The sequence below is a fragment of the Excalfactoria chinensis genome, chromosome 6 (genome assembly GCF_039878825.1).
Source record: "Excalfactoria chinensis isolate bCotChi1 chromosome 6, bCotChi1.hap2, whole genome shotgun sequence".
In the NCBI taxonomy this organism is placed as follows: domain Eukaryota; kingdom Metazoa; phylum Chordata; class Aves; order Galliformes; family Phasianidae; genus Excalfactoria; species Excalfactoria chinensis.
This window is the reverse complement of record NC_092830.1, coordinates 20,829,241-20,854,964: the sequence shown is the minus strand read 5'-3', so window position 1 is coordinate 20,854,964 and position 25,724 is coordinate 20,829,241. Positions and strand designations below refer to the sequence as shown.

At 44.1% G+C, this 25,724-nt stretch overlaps 1 protein-coding gene across 1 annotated transcript; it reads left to right on the top strand.

Annotated features, from left to right (window-relative positions):
* The first annotated feature begins 3,759 nt into the window (after nucleotides 1-3,759).
* Nucleotides 3,760-25,593, top strand: ALOX5 (arachidonate 5-lipoxygenase). Its single transcript, XM_072340118.1, has 14 exons — nucleotides 3,760-3,973; nucleotides 9,322-9,520; nucleotides 10,389-10,470; nucleotides 12,235-12,357; nucleotides 14,038-14,144; nucleotides 16,075-16,247; nucleotides 17,008-17,154; nucleotides 17,253-17,456; nucleotides 17,694-17,780; nucleotides 19,057-19,235; nucleotides 21,197-21,318; nucleotides 22,608-22,708; nucleotides 23,631-23,801; nucleotides 24,111-25,593. Exons 1-14 carry the CDS (start codon nucleotides 3,824-3,826, stop codon nucleotides 24,288-24,290), a joined length of 2,025 nt encoding a protein of 674 aa, XP_072196219.1. The 5' UTR covers nucleotides 3,760-3,823; the 3' UTR covers nucleotides 24,291-25,593.
* Nucleotides 25,594-25,724: the final 131 nt, after the last annotated feature.

Below are 25,724 nucleotides of genomic sequence, written 5' to 3'. Positions count from 1 at the left end.
AGCCTGCTGCAAGCACAGGCCTCTAAAGACCATGTATAGCCAGTAGCTATGAGAAGAACAAGGCATTTGTATAGCCAGTAGATATGAGAAGCACAAGGCATTGCCCATAGTGCAGGGACTGTGCCTCCTGCAGCAGCCCTCCTCCCACAGCTGCCCTATGGGCCACTCACCAGATTTGCCCATCCTCTGCCTGTTCACCCATAGTGCCTCTTCCCATTCATTCTACCAAATGGAACCCAATTGTCCTTGGTCTTCTCTCCACCTCTTCCCTTTCACTGCTGTCATTGTTTTCTCAGTACTCTGTTTGCCTCTGGTAAGACTGGGCAGAGAAGGCTGTGCTGGGAGGAACTGAACTATACCACTGTGTGATTCATAAGGATGACTGTGGAAATACTCAAACCTGGCACTGTGCAAATAAGGCTCAGTGTCAACCTGCCACCCTGATTTTTCCTGGAAATCCTGTATCTGACTACATTCCCTGATATGTAGGATGGTCTCTGATGTGTTGGGATTTATGGAGTACCTCAAACCAAACAGTCAGATGATGTTTATTCACTGTTTTATGGGGGATGGATGACATCAGAAAATCAGGCAAGAATATCTCATTAAAGAATAAGAATCAAACTGGAAAAAAAGAAAAATCATTAATCATAGCCAAACAGGGGGCAGGGGGTAGAAGTAACTCAAAAAGGAGGCAGGGAATGTTTGAAAAAGTAAAAATAAAAAGTCAGTAGGGCTCTGGATAAAAGAAACAGGGAGCAAGTTCAGTGCATTACTCAAGGCAGAATAATTGGAAATGTGACTTTGCTCAGAGAGGGTCAAGTGGTGGCAAACTTCAAGAATAGTCTTTTAAAGTGTATTCTAGGGAAAAGGCGAGGTTGGCAACGGAGGAACTGGTAGCTGGAAATAGAAAGGAGACCTTGGCTGAGAGGGTTAAGGAGCTGAATGAAGTTGTCTCAAAGGCGTTAACATCAGAGGATTCAAAGTAACTGAATAAAACAACCAGGAGGCTGCACTGAGCAGAGGAGGGAGACCGCATCTCAGGGTGTGCTTGCTAAATCTCTGAGGCTCAAGGAATCAAGCTGGCTATTCCTAACATTTTAAGACTTCACTGAAATTATCCTCCCAGTGACTTTTGCTGGGAGCCTCTTGCCGTACTGGTTTGCTCTGATGCTCCTTTCCTCAAAGGCCACCTGCAAAAAGGGCAGGCTAGGCAGGGTTAGGAGAATTCATCACTTTGAACAGCAGCTTCACTTTTTAAGGGGAATGGTTATCATATTGGTTTGGATAAAGCAGGAAATGTCTCTGGCTGAAGATTCAATCCCAACTGGGAAAGCACAGCTGCCTTAGGCAATGTATGTAGTGCTTTATGTGTGCCTTATTCCTGTGCACCCCAAATTAGCTCACAAACCACTGTTGTTCCCTTCTTGAGGATGCACTGAGGTTTCCCTGGAGTCTGGCCTGCCCCTTGTCTTGTTCTTGTGCTTAACTTCCTGCTTCTGAATGTTCTGTGCTAAAGGAGAATTTTCTTTTCTATGACTACGGGATTACTTAAGTCAGTGTTTCTCCTGCCAGCAAGAACAGTTTGTTTTATCCCCAAAGAGTGTTTTCAGGACCATGCAACATTCATGGCCACACCTGAGCAGTTGATACACACCAGAGAAATCAGATGAAGATTAAATCCAAAAGTTCAGCAGCTTTCTGGCAAAGCTGAGCCAAAACAAGTGGTGGCAGAAGTTAAAGGTGTTACTTCAGGGATGAATATGAACCTGCTTGACTTCAGATTGGAGCTGATGCCACAGAAACTCTGCCCTTGCTGCCATGGCTTGGGACATTTGCACCAGGCAAATGTCAGTCCCTTACTGCTTCTCCTGGCAGGCAGAGTGAGGGTATTGTGCTCAGCTCCATGCTTCTGGAGACCTGTGCACCCTCCAAGCAGGGATGGCAGCAGGTCTGTGAGCATGGAGCTGCTACTTTCTGCTCTGGTGGAGAGGCCACAATTAGCACCCGTATGTTCTCAAGCCCATGTCCATTAGATTATTGATGTAGCCTGGAAAATTCTGTGGGCGCTGCTAATCAACTCCATCACTGATAATTACCATGCTATGTCATTCCTCCCCACCCCCGATCCTCTAATAGCATATTCCAGGAGCCATCTGCCCATCCAAATCATCTGCAGCCTGAGGGGACTCAGCATCCTCACCTTGCTTGTCGCTGTCATTATAAGGAGGTTGAGAGAGGATGGCAGTGGCCTTCCCTGGCTTTCCCCTAACAAGTGCAGTGCAGTGAACATGGGCAGGGCTTAGAGGGAAAGAACCTGTGAGTAACACAGATGCTTAAGGAATAGACTGAAAAGAAGGTGAGTTATGAAGGGGCTAGAAGGAGGACACTCCTACGAGCATCATGTACAACACTGAGCTTTCTAAGTATTCTCTTTAGCAAGTTGGTAAGAAGAGTCGCTGTGCTGGAGGGGCTGCCCAGCAGGAGACAGAGCTGCAAACCAGGGGAGCAGGATGGGGTTCCAGCACTGCAGGGGAACTGACTCACAGAGACACGTGGAAAACCACCGAGTGAGGTTTGCACGGCTCTTTGCTTCGTACCTGCAGCAAAACCAAACGAGCCCAGAAGGTGTCCCTGTGTCTGACAGGTGAAGCTCCACTGCCTTAAAAGGTTTCAGGTAACTCTTGCAGTGAAAGGCGGATGAGCCTAAATTTGTTGCCATCTGGAACAGGTGGTGTGGGTTCTTCAAAAGGGAAAAGCAAGAACAAGGAAGGGGTTAAGAGTTCGCAGTGTGCTTTTGTGGGGTGACTGTCCCTGGGAGGGGTGGCAGGAAGGACCCTTGCAGGCTGAGCCTCAGGAAGGCAGATTGGAGCTCAGCTGTGAGTGTGTCTTGCGGTGGTTACAGCCTTGCACTGCTGGTGCTATTTAAAGAGCAGCAGCAGGCTGAAGACTTATGCTGAGCAATTCTGCAGAGCCAGTGATGGCATTTTCTATATGCCTGTATGTAAATACAGATCTTGAATGTGGGGGGAGCCTCGATATCTGGTGGTGTCACAGAATAACAAGCAGCTGTCTCGATACAGAAAAGACACAGGAGACCTCCAGTAAGACTGAGTGTGGGTGAGTATTGCCATGCTTCTGAGAAAGAGGAGGATGTTGCATGCTGTAACCACCACTGACCACACCAAACAAGCCACAACCCATCACGGGCAGGTGCAGTGTTAGAGGCTGAAGCAGAGCCTCAGGGAGCAATCTTGCAGCAGTACAATGGGGTCTGCAGGAGCCCCAGCCCGGCTCCTTCCAGCCTGGGGCTGTGCAGCAGTGTGACAGTTAAGGGGATGCCAGCATGGGGCCCGCTGTGTGCCTGATGAAAATACAGTAGTGTGGCATCAGTGGGCTTGGTGCATCGGTGCCACGTCTCCAACATCAGTGCTCTGGGGCTCTTTTCCCCGGGGTAGGCTGAGCGTGAGAGAAGCGCTGCCAGCTCTTATCTCAATGTTAGCATCTTAATTGTAGCAGAGGTTCGGCGCTTGCTGCACAGGCGGTGGGGACTGCGAAAAGGGTGGGATCCCTATGGTGCTTTGTGGATACTGTGTGTGTGTGTGTAGTGTGTGTGCGTGCGCGCTGATAAGCAGTTTGTGTTACAGGCGGCTGTGCAAAGGCAGCGTGGGGCAGACAAGATCGGAGCGATTCGGTAATAAAGCGGAACAGCGCGGGTGGGCAGGGCAGGGCGGTGAGGCGGTGCTCGGCGGGGGCCGGGTAAGGCTTAGCGGTGGGACTCGGCAGTGCCGCGCCGGTGGGACCGTACCGTGCAGGTGGGACCATGCCGTCCTACACCGTCACCGTGGCTACGGGCAGCCAGTGGTTCGCGGGCACCGACGACTACGTATACCTGAGCCTGGAGGGCACTGCGGGCTGCAGCGAGAGGCATCTTCTGGACAAACCCTTCTACAACGACTTCGAGCGCGGCGCGGTGAGTGTCCTCGCAGCCCCGGCTCAGCCGGCAGTGCCCGTCCGTGATCATCGGGACAGGCGGGCCGGGGCTCGGAGCTGAAAAATAGGCATATGGCTGGGCTGGCTATGGGCTGTCAGAGGGCTGTCAGAGGGCTGCTCGGGCTCACCCCGACGTGTGAGGTGTGCTGTGCTCAGGCCATCTCCTGTACTCCGATCACCCTTTCGGTATGGCGTTCATTTGTTTATAGTCCGACTTCAAAATAATAGACTGGGATTTTTATTTTTTAATGTGTATTTCATTTGTAGCCCCAACTCACAGCTCCCAAGAGATCTAAGGAGATTCGAGGGACTTTAAAAGTTTTTTAAAAGCACCCTTAACTCGCTTTGGAAATGAGCCCCATCGTCACAGTGTTGCCTTGCCCATAGGTATATTTTTACCCATGGGGTGCACAGCCTGAGCCTGCTATCCAGCATTGACTAGGCACCTCTGTTACGGTTCACAGATGACAGCATTTTAAATGAGTGTTGGTGTGTGCAAATATGGCCCCCACGTGTGTGGATAAACATCCTGAGAAAAGCAGATTCAGAGGTGTGGATACTTCCCCGTTGCTGCTGTTGAAATTACTTTCTTTCATGATTAAGCATTTATTGCATAGAGATCTTGTTACCCCTGATCTCCCTAAAGGGCATTTGCTCTTTCTTCCTTGTAGAATCATAGAATGGCTTGAGTTGGAAGGGACCTTAAAGATCATCAAGATCCAATCCCCCTCTTCTTATTTTATCTGGTGATTATGAGCAAAGCTTAACAATATTAGCGAAAGTGATGGAAGAAACCTCAGGGTGTGTGGATGTGTGGGTGTGTGGGCACTTCAGTGCCCAGGTACCCTGATCCACATCCTCAGGCTGCAGATGGGGGTCCAGGAGTGCTGGGCTCTGATGGATAAGAGTAGGAGGAGGAGCTGGCAGCAGCCCTGCAGCAGGCAGTATGTGCACCTGGAGCCACATACATTCTCCTTTGGAATGCAGCTTCTAAGTGGATTTGAAAGTCTTTACCTTTATGAAAAACTTGCCTAACATTCTATACAAAATGTATTATTACGTAAGCAAGCTGAGACAGGGACAATCTCTTTTTTTTTTTTTTTTCTTTTTTGTCAAACTTCTTTCCAGGTGCAAAAGTCTATGACTAATCCTTGGCTTTTTCTACTATCCAAATTATTCCCATATGTGGTCCTTCCTTAGTGTGTTCTGTGAGATGGCTGCCTTGTGGGACACTTGTAGCATGATGTGTGAAGCTGTGCTGTTGTGGACAGTGTTTCCTTGGGCAATGCTGTGCATTCCTCCAGGCACCTGTTCAGGTAACACTGTGCCCAGAACACCAGGAATCTCACTGAGATGCTGTGCAAAGGAAGAAGAAAGGAGAAGAAAAAAATAGAGATAAGGAACAAAAAGCAAACAAGCAAACAATGCTGAAGAGCACTGTAAGACTTTCAGATTAGCTGCTTTGTAAAATGTGACAGTTGAAACCAGTTCTGCCTCTGGCATTTCAGTAGCATTCCTATAATTTCCTTTTCCTCCCAAATAATTACAGTGTGGTGATATTTGAAACAAATAATAATGATAAAGCACTTTTTCCACAGATAACCAGAATTCCACAGTACTGTCTTGTAAAACTTGGTCTCTTCCCAGTTTCTTTACTAAATGTTGGACCACTCTCAGTAGTGCCATTATCCTGGTAATGGCTTCATTTGAATGAAAAAGAAGGTGAGTTTTCCTAGATATGTTGGATGAGGGCTCCAACCAGCTCTGAGCAGATCTGCGCGCCAAATGCTAATAGAAGGGAAGGGATGTAGGAAAGCTAGAAGGAGTTTTCACAATGGCAGTATTCAGTTTTAGTTTCAGTCTGACTTACTCCAAGCACTGGACATGGGCAGTTTAGAAAGCTGGAGTTGCTTTTCTTTGCTCACTGTCTTTTGAGTAAGTTCCTGTTGGTGCAAAGCAATTTCAGGGTGAGTGCATGGTGTCCCTCAGTTCTCTGCCTACTTCCTGTTACCCATCCATATGCTTTTTGCTGAAACGCACTCAGCAGTACTTCCAGAAGGACAGCAGTTCTGTGTGCCTTTGGGTTTTGTGTGTGCAGAGCGTGCTGGCTTGTTGCTCCTTTTGCAGCACCAGGTGCTTCTCTGCCAGAAAGAGCTTGGATTTTGCAGAAGGGTAAATCACTCAGATGGGATGCTAAGGGACTTTGGAAAGTCCCACAGCCTTCATTCACTCTGTTCTCTCTCTCTGAAGCCAAATGTTTAAAAAACCCCAGCTTCTATGGCTTACCAACAGACACTGGGGTGCAATGTGGTTTAGCAGGATACCTCATAACACAAATGCAACAAAACCATTGAGCAACAACAGAAAAAACACAACTACTTTTCTGAGCCTTGCACCGTCTGTATAGCTTGCCACACTTTTACTGCACCAGCAAAACTGCATCAGCTGATCTCAGGTCAGCCCTTGGCCACTCTGGCTCGGAGGCGGAGGAAGCTGGGTGAGGAGTCACCTCATGTTGGAGGTTGCCATTAACACAGAATCATGATGATCATAAAACGGTTAAAGCCCCTTGGGACCATTAAGGCTGGCAATGACTTATTGAGCTATTTCAGGGCTCTTGTAATACTCGCAAAGAGACTTCTACTAGAGGAATGAGGTTGTGCCCAAGGTTTGGCTGCCAGTGTGACACTTGGATCAACTCTTTGGGTCTGGCTCACACAGCTGCTTCTTTTTTAATCCTAGATGTGTTTATGTAAGCTTATGTAAAGTCAGATTTTGTAAAGTATAAAAACAATCTAAATGGGTAGGTATAAATGAGGATTTTGATTACTATTACTTTTTTTTTTTTTTAATGGAAGCTAACTAAACATTTGAAGAAGAGGAATTTTAAAAAGGGTAGGCAGGTATGTTGGGCAAGATCACAGGTTACATCCTACAGCCACTGCCTGCATAGTGGAGGCTCACAGCACTACTGTAGTGATTTCTGGGAAAGCCAGTCAGTGTTTTTCAGTTTCCAGGGCTGGTTCAAACTTTTTAAAGACCAAGGGAATGAATTTACATGTGTACATTATCCTTCTAGCTGTTCTGGAATAGTGTGAGTGAAGGGGGTGGAAGGGCTGAAGATTCAGCAGTGCAAACTCTCAAAATGAGTGTATGTATTGGCTCTACTGAAAGAAGGACTTCTGCTCTGCTGGGAGATGCACGGAGAAGTCAGAGACACCATTTTAATCTTTCAGTTGAAATCTTAACAACGTGATTTTCACATCCCAGCTCCTGCCTTGCAGGCAGATGCTGTCGTTCCAGGCTTGCCAAGGACTGCCATGCTGTTTTTGTGAAGCACAGTTCCCCCACGTGCTACCACCTTGTGTGGATAGGCCTGCTGCTGACATCAGCATAGCAAATTCTGATTTAAGTCCAGATGAGTCTCTTTTTCAATAGAAACTGTTCTTTGACTTTGGCTTTAGTAGAAAAGTGGGAATATGGCTTTGACTGAGATTAATCTGTTAAGTCCCAGTGAATCAAGGTGGTGCCAAGACTGATTTTAAATATTTGTATTTAAGTGAATTTAGGGTGTACATAAGAAATCCCTTTGTCTTTGTTGATACAAAGCAACCTCATAGGAGATGCAGTTTATTGATCATAGCCTGAACAGTTTCAAAGTTGACTGATGAACGTCACAGAGAAAGACAGGCAAAGGTGAGGTTTTATTATCTGCAGCATGGATTTCAAAGCCTTTCTTTCTTTCTTTCTTTCTTTCTTTCTTTCTTTCTTTCTTTCTTTCTTTCTTTCTTTCTTTCTTTCTTTCTTTCTTTCTTTCTTTCTTTCTTTCTTTCTTTCTTTCTTTCTTTCTTTCTTTCTTTCTTTCTTTCTTTCTTTCTTCTTTTTTTCTCTCACTTCTGAGTCAATTAGATGAGTCATGAAAGGTGGTATTTTCATGTGGTGGGCTATGAGACAACTGAGGTCTGCCATCTCAAACTTTGGTGGATGCCTTCATCCTAAAATGCTAGTAATACATGCATAGCTTGTAGAGAGGGTACATTACATTGATAACACAGGAAACTGGTGTTAAAATGGGAAAGAAAGGGATGCTCAGGGATGCTTCTTAGCATGTGTGTTCTTCTAATCATATAGATGCAAGTTGCTATGTATCTTTCTTTTGTAACTGTTGAGGTTAATAGGTGCCATCTGGAGGCATTCAAAATTCATACTTTTTTCTTTTCTTATCTGGAATTTAATTTTGCTTCACGTCTCAGTTTCAGTTCTTATTTGAAACAGCTTTTTTTCCTAGAAAATAAGCAGTAACAGTGGGTGTATAACGATTGGCTGGGGAGTGCTCCAAAGAGATCAAGCAGAGCTTGGTGTTTGGACCAGGAGCCAAGTGACAAGACTCATCCAGGCAGGAGGGTCACGCAGACACTGTAGCATGCAGAGGAAGTAGATCTCACCCTTTGGGTATCAGCAGCTGGTTAGTGTTTCTAAGGGTGTTATCTGTTCTGAGATAAACCACAAGAGAATACAGTCTCTTCTTGTAACCATCTTATGCTTAGCTGGATCATCTGAGCAGGCAGGCTGTGGGTGCTGCTCTCAGGATTTCTGTGGCAGTTCAGCTTTTACAGTGAGCACTTGACTGCTCTCCTTTGCCCTGAACTGTTTACAGTGTTGGAAACCAAGAGTCAGTTCCCATTCTCCTGAGTTGCTTAGCGCTGCACTGTGCCTTACTGGCCATATGCAATATGGTTATTCATTTCTTTATGTTCTGATATTACCTAGCGGTGCAATTACCACCAGAACTGCAGTTTGCTCAGTGCTGTCCCTGCATGCAGCAGGAGATCACACAGGTCCTGGAAAGGTCAGCCCCAGCCTTGTGAGGGGACTGAAGTACCCATCCTTGAGCCAAGAGTTCACCATCCAGTGTGTTAACCCATGATTCTCCTTCCAGTGCAGCAGTCTGAATGGACTTGCCCAATCAATACCTCTTTCAGCTATTGCAGTAGCAAAAGCTTTCATGGTCTGCAGATTTTTTCTCAGACTTGCACACATTTCAAGGGGCCAGACCTTCTTTGGATTAGATACAAGATGTTTCCCCATTTGTGAAGTGCTTTACATGGTCTTATTTATTTCATGCACCTTTAAGTTGTACTGAGATCACATAATTTGCTCCTGACTTTGTCCTTCTCCTTGATCTTGTCCTTCTTCTTCCCCACTGGGATCAGGAGAGTACTGTTGCACCCATGCCATAGTGGCCACAAGAAAGGCCAGGTGTGCTTGTACAGTGCTGGCCTTGCTTTCCTCATGTGCAGTGTATCACTGACTATTTCTGCTCTTTAGGTTGACTCCTATGATGTGACGGTAGAAGAAGACCTTGGAGAAATTCAGCTAATAAAAATCGAGAAACGAAAATATTGGTACCAAGATGACTGGTACCTTAAACACGTCACTGTCAAAACACCACTGGGAGATTATCTTGAATTCCCATGTTACCGTTGGATTACAGATGAAAAAGAGGTTGTCCTTAGAGATGGAAGAGGTGAGCACCATAAGAAACCTCCTGTGCGGCACCCTGAGCTCTCCCACCTCTCCTCCCTCTTTCCCCGTGTACATTCCAGACTTCCATAACCTTTGCATGACATTCAGAGTATGCTCAGATAAAGGACAAAAGTAAATGAAACTTTGTTGGTACCATAAACACAACCAGCTGGAAAATGTTAGCCATATGTATATATATTATCAGTTGTGTTACCTCCATTATTTCCAACCCAAAATTACCTATTCCCATAAAACTGCTGGCTTTATCTGCCTTTCCATTTGCCTATGTAAAGTAAGTCATGTACCTTGTGCTTTCTCCTCATCACTAAGGAAGTCTGTTATTTAGCAACATGGTCAGAAGAGCAAATTGTCTGGAATTGAAGCCTCACTGGGTTTTCTTTCTGTTCTCAGTGAATCATGGCAGGAGAATGTGCTTATTGCCTCCGGCTGGCAGGGGAGAGTACAGCTCAAGGAGAGAGGATAGGAGATATTTACTAGTGTTGTAGTTTAACTTACAACATTGTCCCAGGTAATACTGTGATTTCTTTGATTGATGAAAATTCTTCCAGATGCTGAAATACAAAATTAAGTCCCATGACCCTGTTGAGTCCATTTAACATCAAGTGTCTACCTTAGGAACTCAGGTTTTATGTAGAGATGAGATAGTTGCTCTTAGCTTAACCAATTTGCTCTTTGTGGCACCACATTAGGAGCCGAAGGTACTAAGCTGGATTGTGTGAGCTTTTCTCACAGAAATTTTGTAAAGTCTTAGGACAGAAATTGGAAGGCTTTGAAACACTGGTGTCCTTCTCAACACCTGGGTGATGATAAAGGAACCTCATAACACTGCTTCTTTCTCCCATTCATAGCAAAGCTCCCCCGGGATGACAAGACCCAGATACTCAAGCAGCACAGACGCAAAGAGCTTGAGAATCGTCAAAAAATGTACCGGTGAGTCTCTCCCCAGAAGCCCAGGACCTGTTGTCCTCAGGTCAGAGGTTGGCAGAGCATGTTCAGATAATCATATTGCTCTAAATACTGAACCACTGGTAAAACAAAACTGTAAGTTTGCATGTTAGCTAGATGTGCTTTTTTACTTAGACGGTGTTCATTGTAAATGATTGTCACCCTGCTGCACGTAGCTGCATTACAAGGTACTTGAATCTCAGATAAGCCTGTCTAGAAGATGTAAGGTGAAATTCAGTGGTACAGTTGCTATATGGGTTCTCTGGTCTACAGTCGTGCTTTCGTGAAAAGATAAAGGTAGATTTTTTTTGGCTTTTACAAGCAGGAGTCCAGTTTTGGAGTGTGATATCAACATGTCATTGTATTCTGGAGCTTTGTGGCTGCTGTAGTGAGTTTTAGTCACTTCTTGAACTAACCTTGCTTCAGCGGACTGGAATGTGCCATCAAAACACAGTGGTGTTATCCATCTTTATAGAGTTACAGACTTTTTCTTAAGAGGTCACAACAGGAAAATCTTTTATCAGTAGGCAATCCCAGAAGACTGCATACATTTCCTTTTTATAGGAACATACTTTCTGTTAAAAGAAGAAAAGTTTCTCTTTCTTTCCTCTCCTTATCAGGAGAATGAGGATGAGACTAATAGAGGTTTTATTCAGAGCTGATGGTTTGATGTTTGGCAAATGTGTTGTTGATATAATTTGACTAAGAAAGGATCTTGATCACAAATAGTAGGAAACAGCAGAGGAAAATCTAGATGAAAAAGATAGGTGGCACAAAATTTTGTTTACACATGCAAAAAGGAAGGCAAAACCATTGGTAATTCCAGGAAAATAGCAATTTGCAATTCAGATGTTAAACTGATAGTGCACAATGCAGTCTGTATGTGCAGGCAATTTGGAAACACTGCTGAAATATTCCCCATTACAAATGGCCTTCTTTTCTTTTGAGGTAAAAATGTGGCACGGTAGGAGGTCATACAGAGCAGAAGGCAAGTACCATGGCCATCTGGAGGCAGGCTCAGGAGCTGAGCCCAGGCTGTATGCACCTCTGGTAGTGCTGCCTTTTGGAGGAAATGAGACACATGCCTGACACTCTGAGCTGCTAGTCATTTCACGGTATTTTTTGCAAATGTGAGACACATGGTTTTCCTTCCCAGCAACTTCTGCAGAGCCAGTTGGGTATCGCATTTTTACCTTAGGGAGGTAACTGTCTGTGTGTGCCTTCAGACACCAGAGACTTCTGAGAGGGTGCAAGTCACTTCCAAACCTGTGTTTCCTTCTGTGTCCACTGCACAAGTATGATGAACAAAATGATGTCACATTGCTGCGTGCTCCAAATCTCAGGTTGTTTGTTTCATCCTGTTATGGCTGTGTTTTAGTTCTGCAAAACTGTAGCCTCAAGAATGAGGTTGATGTAACCAAGCAATGCACATTGTACAGCTGTCTTTGTGCCCCTTTCACTTCCCAGTAAATCTGTTGTTTCTGCCAGTTCCAACCAATTGTGACAGGAGTTTGGAAATATCACAGGTATTAAGATTCTTCAAGTTTTGTGATGGAAGTTGGCTGTTGTACTTCATGTTTCTATAGGCTACTGGTACATATTATTGTAGTGTACGTCAGTATTTTTGTCCCAAGTGAGCCTGATGCAAGTTTTGTTTATAGCTGAGTTACAGCAGCAGCACAGGTGAATGAACAATGCAGCTCCTGTGCTGGTGAAGATACACAGTTAATCCAACTTCTCTTTTCACAGCTGGAAGGAGTGGCACCCTGGTTTTCCATTGAGCATTGATGCCCATTGTCACAGTGAACTGCCCCGTGACATCCAGTTTGACAATGAGAAAGGAATCGACTTCATTCTGAACTACTCCAAAGCGTAAGTGTTTGTGGTACCTCACACGTTTTGCAAAAACTTTTTTGTGCAGAGTAAGGATGTAACCACATTATAGGTTTCACTGAATCTCAGAATTGGATTCTTTTCCCCCATCTGCACCTGTGGTCAAACAAAGTGGGAAAAAAATAAAGGACAAAATATCTTTCTGTTTGTTTGTTTTAATTGATGTTTCAAGCTTTTCACTCTTGGAACTTGCTGATCCTCTGCATTCTCATTAGACACTGTTTTGGCTGTAGACAGAATGATTAAAAACTCTGCTGAAAAGCATGGGAAGGAGAGCTACTAGCACCTACTGCCTTAGGCATCTGGCTGTACTCAGAGTTGCCCCCTGAAGATGCTTCTCACATCTGGCTATTTGGGAAAATTAGGCCTTTCAGGTTGGTACTGAAAGGTGGTGACAACGCACCTTTGAGACTCTGCTGAAGAAAACCTATTCCCATCAGATGTAGGTTCTCATCACTTAACCACAGCTGGTAGTAATCTGCTCCAGGCATCAAAGTCACTATCCCACCTGAACTTGTCATGTCACTGAAAAAACAGAGTCCTGGCCACTGGGTGAGCCTGAAAAATCCCACTCTGCAATTTGGAACTGTGCGAAGTTAATGGGGGAATAGGAACCCTCAGCACTGTGAGTCTGCTTCTGAGCTGTCTCACAAGCCTGAGCCATATCATGCTGTATCAAATAGTGGAACAGGAGGAGATGAGGAAAGGCTGCTTTGAGATCATCCATAATTCCTACATCCGTGAATCTAATAACATGCTGGTCCCTTCATACTTTGGAAAGATGTACCTCTCAGTGTTTTGGTGATCAGATGGGGATTATATTGTCAAGTATATGTTGGTAAGAGAACTATCAGGTTTTACAGCCATTCTAAGAAAGCTGCAGCTCCTAATAACAGTGAATACTTTCTTATCTGAGTCCATTTAGTGACATGACATGGCTGAAACCTTACATGGCCATGCTTCCTTTAGAAGTTCATCTGATATTCAGACATTTACTGTCTATTCAGGAAGTCCTGCACAATACTCCTTCCATCTCCTGATGCTCAGTAAAGGCCATTCTGAGCTCCTTGTACAATCCTTCTGTGCCCCTGTCAGAGGTGATGAGACCTCCAAAGAGCAACCTCTCCAAGTCCAGGCTAGATAATTGCACAAATGCTTCCTAATGTGCCTCCAGGTACCTCTCCTTATTTTGACTGCTATCTGTAGCAGCAGAGGCAGCTGTTCTGTACGTCCATTGTCTGGACTCAGTATAACAGGAGCTCTTTTGTCTGATTTTCTGGTTATGCTGGTGTGAATCCTCTTTCAGATTGCCACTTGCTGTCTTTGTGGGCTTCTTGTCCTCTTTGGCTACTTCTAATCCAGTTCATTTTAAGGTCTCTCAGTTTTATTTCATAATTTACAACTGCAGTCTTCTGGCATCTCCCCCCTTCTCTCCCCCCTTAAATTCTGTCTAGGAGGATTTGCAGTGACACTGTGACCTTTCTCTGTTAACTGCCCTCCCTATCTTCATGGGGTGTATGTTGCTTCATTGCACATTTGAAGATACTAGTGGAAAGAAAACCTGATTCTAAATCCACTGACATGTAATCAAAATAAATATATTCTATGTAATAACAACAAAGCTACCATTTATGTGACAGTACAAGGCTTTGTTTTCAGGATGGAGAATCTCTATATCAACCGTTTTATGCACATGTTCCAGTCTTCCTGGAGTGATTTTGCAGATTTTGAGAAGATCTTCGTGAGAATCAGTAACACAATCTCTGGTGAGTTTGTCAGCATTTTCTCACATTTGCATCATCAAATGACTGATATTCTGTCTTGAATATATCTGACTAGAAAGGAAAAGGCTACACTTGTGCTTGCACACTGTTTACCATAAACAGGCAGTAATCTTAGGCTGCTGATCATTTCAACCACCCACAAGACCACAAAACAAAGTTAGTTATGATAGAAACACAGAATGGCTTGGGTTGGAAGGGACCTTAAAGACCCTCCAGTTCCAACTCTCTGCCCGTGGCTTGCATGTTTTTGGTGGCAAAATGAGTTGTTTTGACAAAACTTACAAGCTGACAGGCCAGTAAGTCTGGGGGCGTGTTGCAAAGGGCTGAGAATGAGCTGGGAGCTGCAACTTCTTCACCTAGTCCTGCGGCAGACAAAATAGTCCATCTGACCACAACTGGAGGAACTGTAATTCTTGCTGAGAATGAGTGCAAGTTAGTGCTTAAGAGGGCTCACAGCATCTATCCCAAATGTCATCTCTTTCCAAAAACATATTGGAACTTATCATGCACACTACAGTAAACATGGTGACATGTTTACCATTTTGTGCTCACATCTTACCAGGAAAAGAAATATTTCTGTAAGAGCCTGAGTTTCACTTTTTTGCATTTTGAATACTTGCTATCTGGAATATCCTTTGTACTGGTAAAAATTCCACTGATGTAGTGTTAAACGACAAAGGCAGAATTCTTCTTTTCCTCAATCCTTTTCAGTGTGAAGTCTTAGCGGTTACTTGAAGGCCAGGTAAAAGAGTTGCAGATGGAGATAGGCTGATGAAGTCATTTCTGTAAAGCGGGGCTGGGAAGACTGATTTGTGAACCAAACCCAACCTGCTCCTATGGCCTGTAGTTATATTATTTGATATCATTTTATTGTAGTTATGGATATAATAGATTCACGGATGTTGATATTCAGTTAGCATGTAGCTTCTCAAGTACATGTAAATGTACTCATTCTGGCTCTGCAAAGGAACGTTCTTTTCCTTCCTGCTCTGAAGTTTTGCCCCTATTCAGGCTGACTAAGGACCAGTTAACAGAAATAGAAGGCATTTCTATGGTTTCAAGTATAAAATAAAGCACATAAGGAGGCTAGAGCTATTAAAAACAAATTACATCAATTTGTTACACTTAATATGGTTGTTGGGTAAAGTACAAGGATTAGACATAATCTACATTTAATGTCATTGATAATATTTCTATATCCACAAGGAAAGCTCCAGTTCTTTGAGTTTTAAATTATAAGAATGGATCTCAGCTATGTGAGTGCACCTCTCAGTCTGATCATTGTCAAGACTCGGCAGAAGCAAGTTCACATTTTTCAGTCATGCCAGCTGTCAGCATCAGTGGGATTTTGTTTTCCTTTAATCATGTGTTTTCTGACTCTCAACTTGTATTTTGAAGTTGCAATAATGACATTAGGAAGTGGAGAACCGCAGTGTGGAAAAAAAAAAAAAAAAAGACAGTACAACTAAAGATGTAATAAGGAGATGGAGTCCCCAAAACTGGTGTTTTATTCAGAAGTGTTATTAATCTGCTTGTGTTAACAACTGAAAAATAAACAGAAAAAAAGAACAGCCAGTGAGCAGTGCTAGTGAGAAGCCCAGAGTCAACATTGTTCCCAGGTACTTCTTACCCACCTCCAGTTACTGCTGTTCTTTCCACTCCCACTTTGGGTATTTCCCATCCCCTGCCTGTGCCATTGATTTGGGGCTTAGCTGTCTGTATAACAAACCCCAAGAATTTGAAGACTAAGACTGAAGAATATAATGGAAGACATAAGGAGGTGGTCTGCAGATGGAGAGCATATTTTTCATAGAAGATGAATGTTTCAGTGCAGTATAACAAAAGGAGTGGGGGAGAAACAGAGGAATCTGAAATATGTTGATACTGAATCTGCAGTCTTGTTTTCCTTTAGAATATGTGATGCAGCACTGGAAAGAAGATTTTATGTTTGGCTACCAGTTTCTGAATGGCTGCAATCCTGTGCTGATCCGGCGATGCACAGAGATTCCCAAGAAGTTGCCAGTGACCATGGACATGGTAGAATGCAGCCTGGAGAGGAACCTGACCCTGGAGGAAGAAGTGAAGGTAGGACACGGGGTGAAGTTGGACTCCATCTGCTCTTTCTTGTGTTTTCTGACCTCCATTCCCTGTTCTAGTTACATTTCAGCCATGTCTCCTCTCTCCAGCTGCAGGCCAGGCCCTTCTCCAGGCCAAGTTAAAGGGATGCCAGCAGGAGGTGAAGGGTCCTTTGTGGTTCTTTTGTCTCAAAGGATAGGGAGTGTCAGAGGTGCATCCTACCCTTTCCCAGAAGGATGGTACTCTCTGTCACCCACAGAGCTGAACTAAAATGCCAAAGAAGGACTAGGAGGATGGTATATTCCTTTTGTCTGTACAATGAGCATGGAGTGTGGAATAGCATGAAACTTGCTTGCACCTCAGTGTCACTGCATGAATGCTGAATACATAGTCGCTCCCTGCTGAGAGGCTTGCTGTCAGGCCCAGCAGACACAAGTCAGGTAGCTTGTGTAGAGGTGCTTTCTGTCCCAATGGCAAACATCACTCCTGGGCCTCCATGAGAAAGGTTGGGCCAGCAGTCACCTGTAACTACAGGGCATGAACCAGCCTCCAGCCAAGACTCCCCAGCCTTAGTTCTAAGCCTCACTGCTCATGCCTTTCTGCTTTTATTTCTTAACCTCTTTCAGTGCTGTCTTCTTCCTCTCTCATCCACCTTCCAGCTGCAGCCCTGTCCTTTTTCTGTCCTTCCCACCAGGAACACTGTTTGCCATGTTCTTTCATTTTTTCCTCTCTGTTAAAACACACCAAACCCTTTTCACATTTTTTCCAGCAAGGAAACATTTTCATTGTGGACTATGAACTGCTGGATGGTGTGGATGCCAATAAGACAGACCCATGCACGATACAGTACTTGGCTGCACCCATCTGTTTGCTGTACAAGAATCTGGAGAATAAAATAGTACCCATTGCAATCCAGGTGAGCTTGCTGTCAGAGTGTTTAAAGGGGCACACTGCTTATTGTCCCACCTTAAACACACATGAATTTGGGGACTGTACCGTTTTCATCTCTTTCAGCTTGGTCAAAAGCCTGGGCCAGAAAATCCCATATTCCTTCCTTCAGATGCTACCTATGACTGGCTGCTGGCCAAAATCTGGGTTCGCTCATCTGATTTCCACATCCACCAGACAGTGACCCACCTCTTACGGACGCACCTAGTCTCAGAGGTGTTCAGCATTGCCATGTTCCGGCAGCTGCCTGCTGTACATCCCCTCTTCAAGGTTGGTCTTACACTGAAGGGGTTCTGGGGGAGTCAGGGAGGTTTTCCTTTTGGCTTGACAAACCAAAAGCACATCCTGGTGGTAGCTCATCTGGAATGGTTTCACCAGCTGCCTGGCAAGGCAGTGTAGAGCTAGTTGCTCTCATTGAGGACTTTGAACTCTACACACAGTTCACACGGTTGCTGTTGAATTCAATCAAATAATTTGCTCTCTACCATTGTTTGTCATATTTCACAGCTGTTGGTGCCACACATGCGGTTCACAATAGCCATCAATACCAAAGCTCGAGAACAGCTCATCTGTGAATGTGGCCTTTTTGACAAGGTAAGTAATCCCCTTTGCAAATCTTTGTTATTTTTCATGGGTCCCTATGTGTTTTAATTCTTTAACAGTCACATACTGCGTTTTTCCTTGACTATCTGCTAAGGCACAAACATAAACAGCACTGTCTGAGACACAGAAACTGTGCCTTCAGTTAATTCACTTCCTGTTGCACTAAAGATGGTATCTTTCACCTCTAAGTCACCAGTTCGGAACTGTATGATATCCAAACATCTAAACCTGACTGTAGTAGTAATTACTGCGATAACAGCTCTTCATCTCCTTGCTACCCCAGAAACAGCATGCTGCATCTAGGAGCCACAGTAGGTTAGCAGGCAGCACTCCCTGTGGAAATGCTCTAGCTGTGACCAGGACATGTTCCTTATACACCTCTGGCACCAGGCTAGAAAAAGAAAATAAAGCTTCCATGCTCCAAAGTTTTTCTGCCTACATAGAAAAGAGAAATTAATTGCAAATTCTTTCCTTGTCTTCTGTGCTCCTCTGCTGACTGTGGAGGCTTGGCAGACACTCCTGTCCCACTGAGCTGAAGGACAGCATCTGTACCCCATGCATGTGGGATGAGTGTGTTGCTAAGATCTGCTAATGAGGATCACACATTTCCAGAATTGTTGGTTGCAGGGTAAATGTACAGCTAGACAGAAGAGAGTAAGAGTAAACTGCATACTGCTACAGTACTAGCACCATGAAGTAAAATTTGGGTGCTTCTGAGCAGTGATTATCTAAAGGATTTTGCAGTGTTGTTTGTTATGAACATGCTGTGTTTTCCAAGTGAAACACCCAGCAAAACTGTTGTCCTGGCTTAAATCCCAGGGAGCCTAATAGTAGCCTCCATTCCTAACCATCGCCTGTCATCAGTCCTAAACCAGTCTGCAGCAGCACTTGGTGGTTTAGCAAAAGCTCTGGTCTGACACACTGCTGGCTGCCCTCCTTCACACATACACTCATTCTGGAGAATGGAGCTAGCAGAAAGTGCTCTGGGTTCAGTGCTTCTATACTTTATTACTGTATTCCATTATATTATTATAAGGAGATACATAAGGTGTGGGGAAAATGGATTTGTTATCTGTGGTTTATGGAAGAAGTGTGAAAACTCTGAGGTCAAAATGCAGAACTGCAATAGACTTCTGCAGTTTGGTACTTGTTTGTGTGGAGATGTTCTTTTTTTCTTCTGATAATCTGGGAATTTGGACAGACAGTCTTGGCACTGGTTGAGCCTAATTTATCTCCCACTGTTCATACTTTGCTGTTGTTCCTGCAGGCAAATGCTACAGGTGGAGGAGGACACGTACAAATGGTTCAGAAAGCAATGAAGGATCTGACTTACAGCTCTCTCTGCTTTCCTGAAGATATCAAAGCTAAGGGGATGGACAGCAAAGAGGATATCCCCTACTACTATTACCGAGATGATGGCATTAGAGTTTGGGAGGCAATAAGGAGGTAAGAGGCCATGGTTCTGGAAAGGGACAAAGTCTTTGTTACAGAGACACAACTCCTTTTTCTCTATGCTCTACATCAGCCTTGTGAATACACCTTGGGCTGTTTGATCTCACAGCATCTTTTTGTGAGAGGAGGGGATCAGTCATACTGGTTGGTGCCTGGTGCTCGCCTCTAGCGTATGTGGTTAGTGTGTTTCCTCTAATGTGTCTGCCACTCATGGAACTTTTTTATGATTCTTCTTCCCGTTCTTGTCAGCTAAACCATGAATTGGACAGTGTGTTTTCAGAATGACTGGGGCTGATAGCACAGAACCTGGAGGAGAAAAGAGAAATTCCAAGAGTTAATGTTTAGGAGTAGAGGAGAGAAGGCTGGAGGGGATGAGGGAGGTGTTCACAAAGATAAAATGTTTCATCAGAAAGAAAGAATTTTTCCCTGTGTTCGCAGACAGATGCTTTTTGCCTTCAAGAAATCAGAGGCTAAAATCACAATAAAAAAGTCATTGGGTAGACTTCAGTCAAATCACTATTTGATAGACAGAACAGATCATTTTGAGAGCTTGGGGGTCCCCAAGGTTGGGGTCTTCCAGTACCATTTAAAAGAAATAATTTTCTGATGTGTAATAGATTGAAATGATCCTGTCCTAGCACAGGGAATAAGCACCATCACGTGGGTGATGGAGAGTGTTGTGAACCCATCTTGAACAGTTAGGTACTCTCAGCTCCTGCTCAGTTTCCTAGTCAGAGATGTTTGATTCCTGCCCTTTACAGACCTATATTCTTGCATTCTACATTTCAGAAGCCCCTGTCTAAGTATGTATTTGTATGTAGGATTTCAGTGTAAATGTCCCTGTTCGTTGCAGGGGAGTTGGTCCAGACCTTTAAAGGGCCCTTTCAACTCAAACAATTCTATGAATTTAGCCCTGCAAAAGGAATCTAATTAGCTTTTTAAGTTGTGCACAAACCAAGAGAGAACACAGCAGCCTGAGCCACCTACGTGAGCTCATTGGGGTTCTTGTGGAAGCAGAAATGTTAAATGTGGTTCACATGAGAGAGCTGCATTTTGAAGCCCAGTAAACGAAAGTGTTGACTGATTTGAACTAAACCTTTCTTAAAGTGCCTTAAAATTGCAAGGCCCAGATTTTGACAAGAGGGGCAGTAAATCTGAGTCTGGAGAGGACTTGTGAGAGTGAAACAAGGATCCTTTTCAGAAAATAGGGTGTTTATAGCGCGAGACTAATGTTTAGAATGTTGTTTATATCTTTGTCTCCTATGATTTTGGGACAGAGAATGTCTTTCCATATTTCTTACAATGGTTAGTGCCCATTGGAGAGAAAAGGAAATTATAACTTTTCTGTGTTTGCTTGATATAGTTTCCCTGCCTGTGTGTGCTTGTTCCTGACCTTCTTCTCTTTCCTGTGCTTTCTTGTGCTAATTGAGGCAGGATATCTTTTCAAATGCCAGAGAGTAAACTCAATTTAATTTGATTGTTTGTCAGTGTTAGCTAGAGGAGGATATTACACGGCCTCAGACTTGGCTGAGAGATTCGTCGTAAGTGCTTGGTTTATAAATGGTGAGAGCAGGGGCCTTCTGAGCACCGGGTGTCCTCGCATCTTAGCCCACTCACATGTGTTTAACAACAGCCTCTTTTTCTCTGAAGGGGTGTTTCTTGGATGAAATGACTGCTCTTCCCAGCCTGCCTTTTTAGGTCCCTTCCAACTTGAGATACTCTATGCTTCTATGACTGTGGTCCAGTGTACTTCTGATGGCAGGGCAGTGACACCACAGCTAGAAAGAATTGCACTCCCACTGCTTGTGGGAGGGTGTTGAGCCCTGCTCTTGCCCCCCCACTCTTCCTCACAAGGTGAATCCTCTATGCAAGCTCATCAGAAGGTCTTCAGTAGGATTTCTTTCTGCTTTTTATTTTTTTATTTTGTATTTTATTTTTTGTTCCTCTGTCTGTAGTTTTGCAGAGGATGTGATTCAAATCTACTACGAGAGTGATGAGGTGGTGTGTGAAGATGTGGAACTCCAGGCCTTTGTCAAAGACATTTACATGTACGGGATGAGGGGCGTGAAGGCCTCAGGTAAGGTACAACAGCCTGGCCAGCTCTTCAGCTCCCCAGGTCTCTAGTGATGGCAAGGCTGTGTTCAGTGTGCTTCTTGAACTGTTGGTGACCCCCTCCCTTATTTGCCCACAGACTCAGTTTTATGGACTGCCCCTACAGGCTGAGAACCTGCCCAGCCTGCAGCATCACACCTCTGCACTGCTGCCATCCCAAGGGCTGGGGTAGAGAGAGTAGGATGACCTGGGTCTGTAAAGAATAGGAAAGGCTTAAGTGGGGGACAGCTGGCCTTCCCCTGCTGTCTCCACTCCTGCTGTGGGAGCACTGTTCTCACCAAGAGCATGTTGAGCTCCTTTACAAGATAAGCAGTGTGCTGAGGACTGGAGTGTGCAGGAATGGGTGTGCAGCCTCTCCTCTTTGGGCTTGGTGCCTGACCAGAGCTACCATGTCTTCTTGCCCCTGCCAGGTTGAGTTTGCATCTGCAGCAGGTTCGTGGTGCAGATGGCACAGAGGCAGCTCACCCCAAGGTGCTGTCAGCTGTCTAGTTATCCTGGGACGTGTCATCATGCTGGTCTGGGACAGGGGCACGGAGTGGAGGGTGGGTCTGTAATGTTGGGGCAGGAAAGATGAAGGCTCGGATGTTCTTTGCTGACAAAATATTTCCCTTTCCCTGACTATTCTGTTATTTCTTTAAATAGCTCTGTTTGATTACTCCCCCTCAAAGACTGCTTGATTCAACTATTTCTGTTCCTCATTCTGTTGTTTTTGTTTCAGAAGTTCTCATTTCCTCACTTACTGTTTCAGCAAATAAGCTCTCCCCACACTTGTTCCCACAGTGCACTTGATTGCTGAGCCTCAGACATTTATAAATACAAGCAGACAGCCACTTGCTCTTTGGCATGAACTTTCCCTGCTTGCATTGCAGAAGGAAGAAAAAGGGACTCTCTGGGTTCCTTGATTTAGGGTAGGTGTGAGGACAGAGGTGCCGTATATTTTAAAGGTATAATTATGCTTTGCCTTTCTCCTAAGGAATGCCACCCGCTTTTGCAGACAGTGACGATGCCTTACAAATCTGTATGAGGTAAGGCAGGATCACTCTGCTTTTATGGCTGTACAGCCAAGACAGAGAGCTTGATTAACTGCTGTTAGAGCACATGGCAGAACCAGTAACAAAGTCAGAAAGAGAAAGCCCTGCTCTTCAGTGACTGTTGCATGGTCCTCCAATTCACACTTTTGACCAATGGCTACTGACTGAGTAACTGGGTTATTTCATGGCTGGGTTACTCATGCTTTTCTTCTCCCTCATTCAGGGTTTCCTAAGGTGATTAAGACACGGGAGAAACTAGCAGAATATCTCACAGTGATCATATTCACCACATCAGCCCAGCACGCAGCTGTGAATTTTGGCCAGGTAGGAATTTTTGGGATGACTGGTCATCCTAGGCTGGGAGATTCACCTACAGGGCACAGTCTGAGTATTGCTGTTTGGTAGATAAGCAGACATGACATTGCTCTTTCTGACCAAACAGGGCCATCTGCAAATCCCTGAGAGGACTGTGGAAACACTTATTCTGGAAACATTTGGAATAGTTTTGAGTACTAGATAGGTACTGAAACTCAGGTTTGGGATTATAGCTTGTATATTTTGGGTTCATTCATTTTATTATCAGGCAGTCATGGCTTGTGCTGGGTGGGTGCCTGTTGGGGTATCAGAGCCATGGAGGTCTCTGACAGTGTCCCAGCAAGAAGTACACATGCAAGCTCAGAGACCTGGCATAGGGAATCACAGCCCCAGTAACAGGAATTATCACCGAATCTGGTGATTTAAGAATGACACATTATGACTGGAGAACAGTGAACTTGTCCTCCTAACACAATAAAAACTGCAAGCTTGTTTTACCACAGTACTGTAGACATGTTCTTAGAGCAGTTTTTACAGAACAGAGCAATTGGAGAAAAGGAAATTATACCCATTTTAGTGGTTCTCTTAGAGATGACCTCAAACTAGGAAGAAATCTTTGTATATTAAAATAGCTAAATTCTTAGCCTGACCAGATTATCTGTCTGTCATCAACAGAATAACTGCTCCTATGGAGGTGACTTCACTCTCTCCCTTGTGAGATCCTTCTGGAAAGGATAGTACGGACTTTCTTACCTCCTGCGGTGCTTCACAGGAGCATCCCTCTGTCCTTTAGTTTCATTAGTATCTTCTCATTCTGAGGAACTCCTATTACAGAAACAGACTCCCCAGTGCCAAGTTTCATCATTTTCTTTGAAGCATTCCTGAATACCTGCCACTGTAACTTTTCGCTGTGCTTTCTTGCCTTGTGCAGTATGACTGGTGTTCCTGGATTCCCAATGCCCCGCCGACAATGCGCTGCCCTCCTCCGACAGAAAAGGGGACAGTCACCATCGAGCAGATTGTGGAGAGTCTGCCAGACAGAGGGCGTTCTTGTTGGCATCTGGGAGCTGTCTGGGCCTTGAGTCAGTTCCAGGACAATGAAGTAAGTGGACCTCCTTTCTCCAGGAGGTGGGGGACATAGGGAGACCTTGAGAGCTTTGGCAAGACTGCATTGACTTACATGGTTGTAGTGCTGTGTTTGGCTTGAGCATCAAGGGATGAGAAGCGCCAGACAGGGATGGAGGGTGGGCAGGACATGTCTTTCACTGGCAGCACCAGTTTAGGCTAGCTTAAATACTGACTGGGCATAATAGTAGCACTCCTAAAGCGTAGGGTGTTGTTCCGCTGGATGAAGTAGCATTGAGACAGAACAGTCTGAAAGCATGATTTCTTGGTGTTTTTTTCCAACTAGCTGTTTCTGGGCATGTATCCGGATGAACATTTCGTGGAGAAGCCGGTGAAAGAGGCCATGGCAAAATTCCGCAAGAACCTGGATGAGATTGTCAGTGCCATCACCGAGCGCAACAAGAACAAGAAGCTTCCTTACTACTACCTGTCCCCAAATCGCATTCCCAACAGCGTCGCTGTTTGAGCAATAAGGAGAGCTCAGAGGAGTATACGACCAGTGAATGTTTTCCTGTTACATATGGTCCTCATTAGAGACCTTCTAGAAATGTGTAAAATAACAAACATGCTCCCTACATCAGAGCTGACACATACTCTATTTTGGCTTCAAAAGCAAATGTAACTGTGACAAATCTTGCACGCAGTTTAGCCAGCAACTCCTTAGGTCAGATTGGTAACAAGCTTTTATCACCAAGGTTTTTACATTAATCTTAGAATGAATACCTGCATTAGTGTTAGCTTTCCCTTTCCCTGTCAAAGCAAAGAAATCACAGAGATTATGCTGCTTTCAAGCTGAGTACTGCCATGTCATGTGTGAGAATTGGACATAGCAGTGAAAAGGTCCTGGATGAAGAGGGGCATCTTCCTATTCCTCAGTTCACTCATTTGATTCAACGAAAATAGTGTCAGGAACAATAAACAAGCTGCATATTTTAAATTCTTCCTATTTTTAATAGGTGATGCTCTCAACACAAATTTGTAGTCTTTGAAGTTTGTGTGTTGTTCATAATCTGATTAAAAAATATATGTTAAATATTTTCACTACAACTTTGAATGGACCACTCAGGATGAAGGTAAAAGCAGGACATTTTTGTAACATAGATGAGAGTTGTTTTTACCACCTTCTTACAGTGAAGTCACTTTTTTCATTTAAAAGGAGAAAATCTGGTTTATAGGAGAGGAATTATTTTTATCTATATGTACCTATATATTTTATATATGAAACTAGTAAGGTTTTTTTCAGCATCTGCAAGAAGAGTTTTCTGTCACTGATATGCATGGGCAAATGTTTTGCTTAGCATGGTGACAAGTCCAGGCTTAGCAATGGTCATTCTCTGTTTCATTGTGGAGAAGGCTGGGTTTTGTGGGCAGCTTCGTTTGTTCTTGGAGGGAAGAAAGGCCACTTTCTATAAAGGTTATGGAGAAAGGTCAAATGATGGCTCCTAAGAATGATCTCTGGGTTTGGCCAATTAGGCATAATCTGTTCCACCTTAGAGATACCCAAGTTGTGTCTGTTGTATTCAAAGATGGCTAGGCTCAAGTATCTATCTGGGCTTTGGTTTAATGTTGAGAGAATCTCAGAGATAACGAAAGGGAAAAATGAGATTTGGGAAATTTAAGAATAGAAGTTTAATGAATTACACTTGTGGATTATTTTTCCCAGATTTTGTTCCTTGTACTAGTGGTATAAGCCTGCAGTGTTTATTCTGTTGTTTGTTTTTTAAATAGATGAGAAAGCTGCTTATGCTAATAAAACAGAACTAAGCAAGAAAATCTAGTTTTTATTTCTTAACTTACTTTCTAATGCTGTATGTTTTGAAAAACTTGATATAAGGTTTGTATAATGAATGTAGGAAGATAAGGTGCTGGGTAGAAAAATGAAGCACCTGTACATTAAGAA

Bases quoted from the DNA above. Each gene is read 5' to 3' on its own strand.
- ALOX5 (XM_072340118.1), top strand. From the start codon at position 3,824: ATGCCGTCCTACACCGTCACCGTGGCTACGGGCAGCCAGTGGTTCGCG. The intron at 3,974-9,321 runs GTGAGTGTCCTC...TCTGCTCTTTAG, and splicing joins ACGACTTCGAGCGCGGCGCG to GTTGACTCCTATGATGTGAC. The intron at 17,781-19,056 runs GTAAGTAATCCC...TTGTTCCTGCAG, and splicing joins AATGTGGCCTTTTTGACAAG to GCAAATGCTACAGGTGGAGG.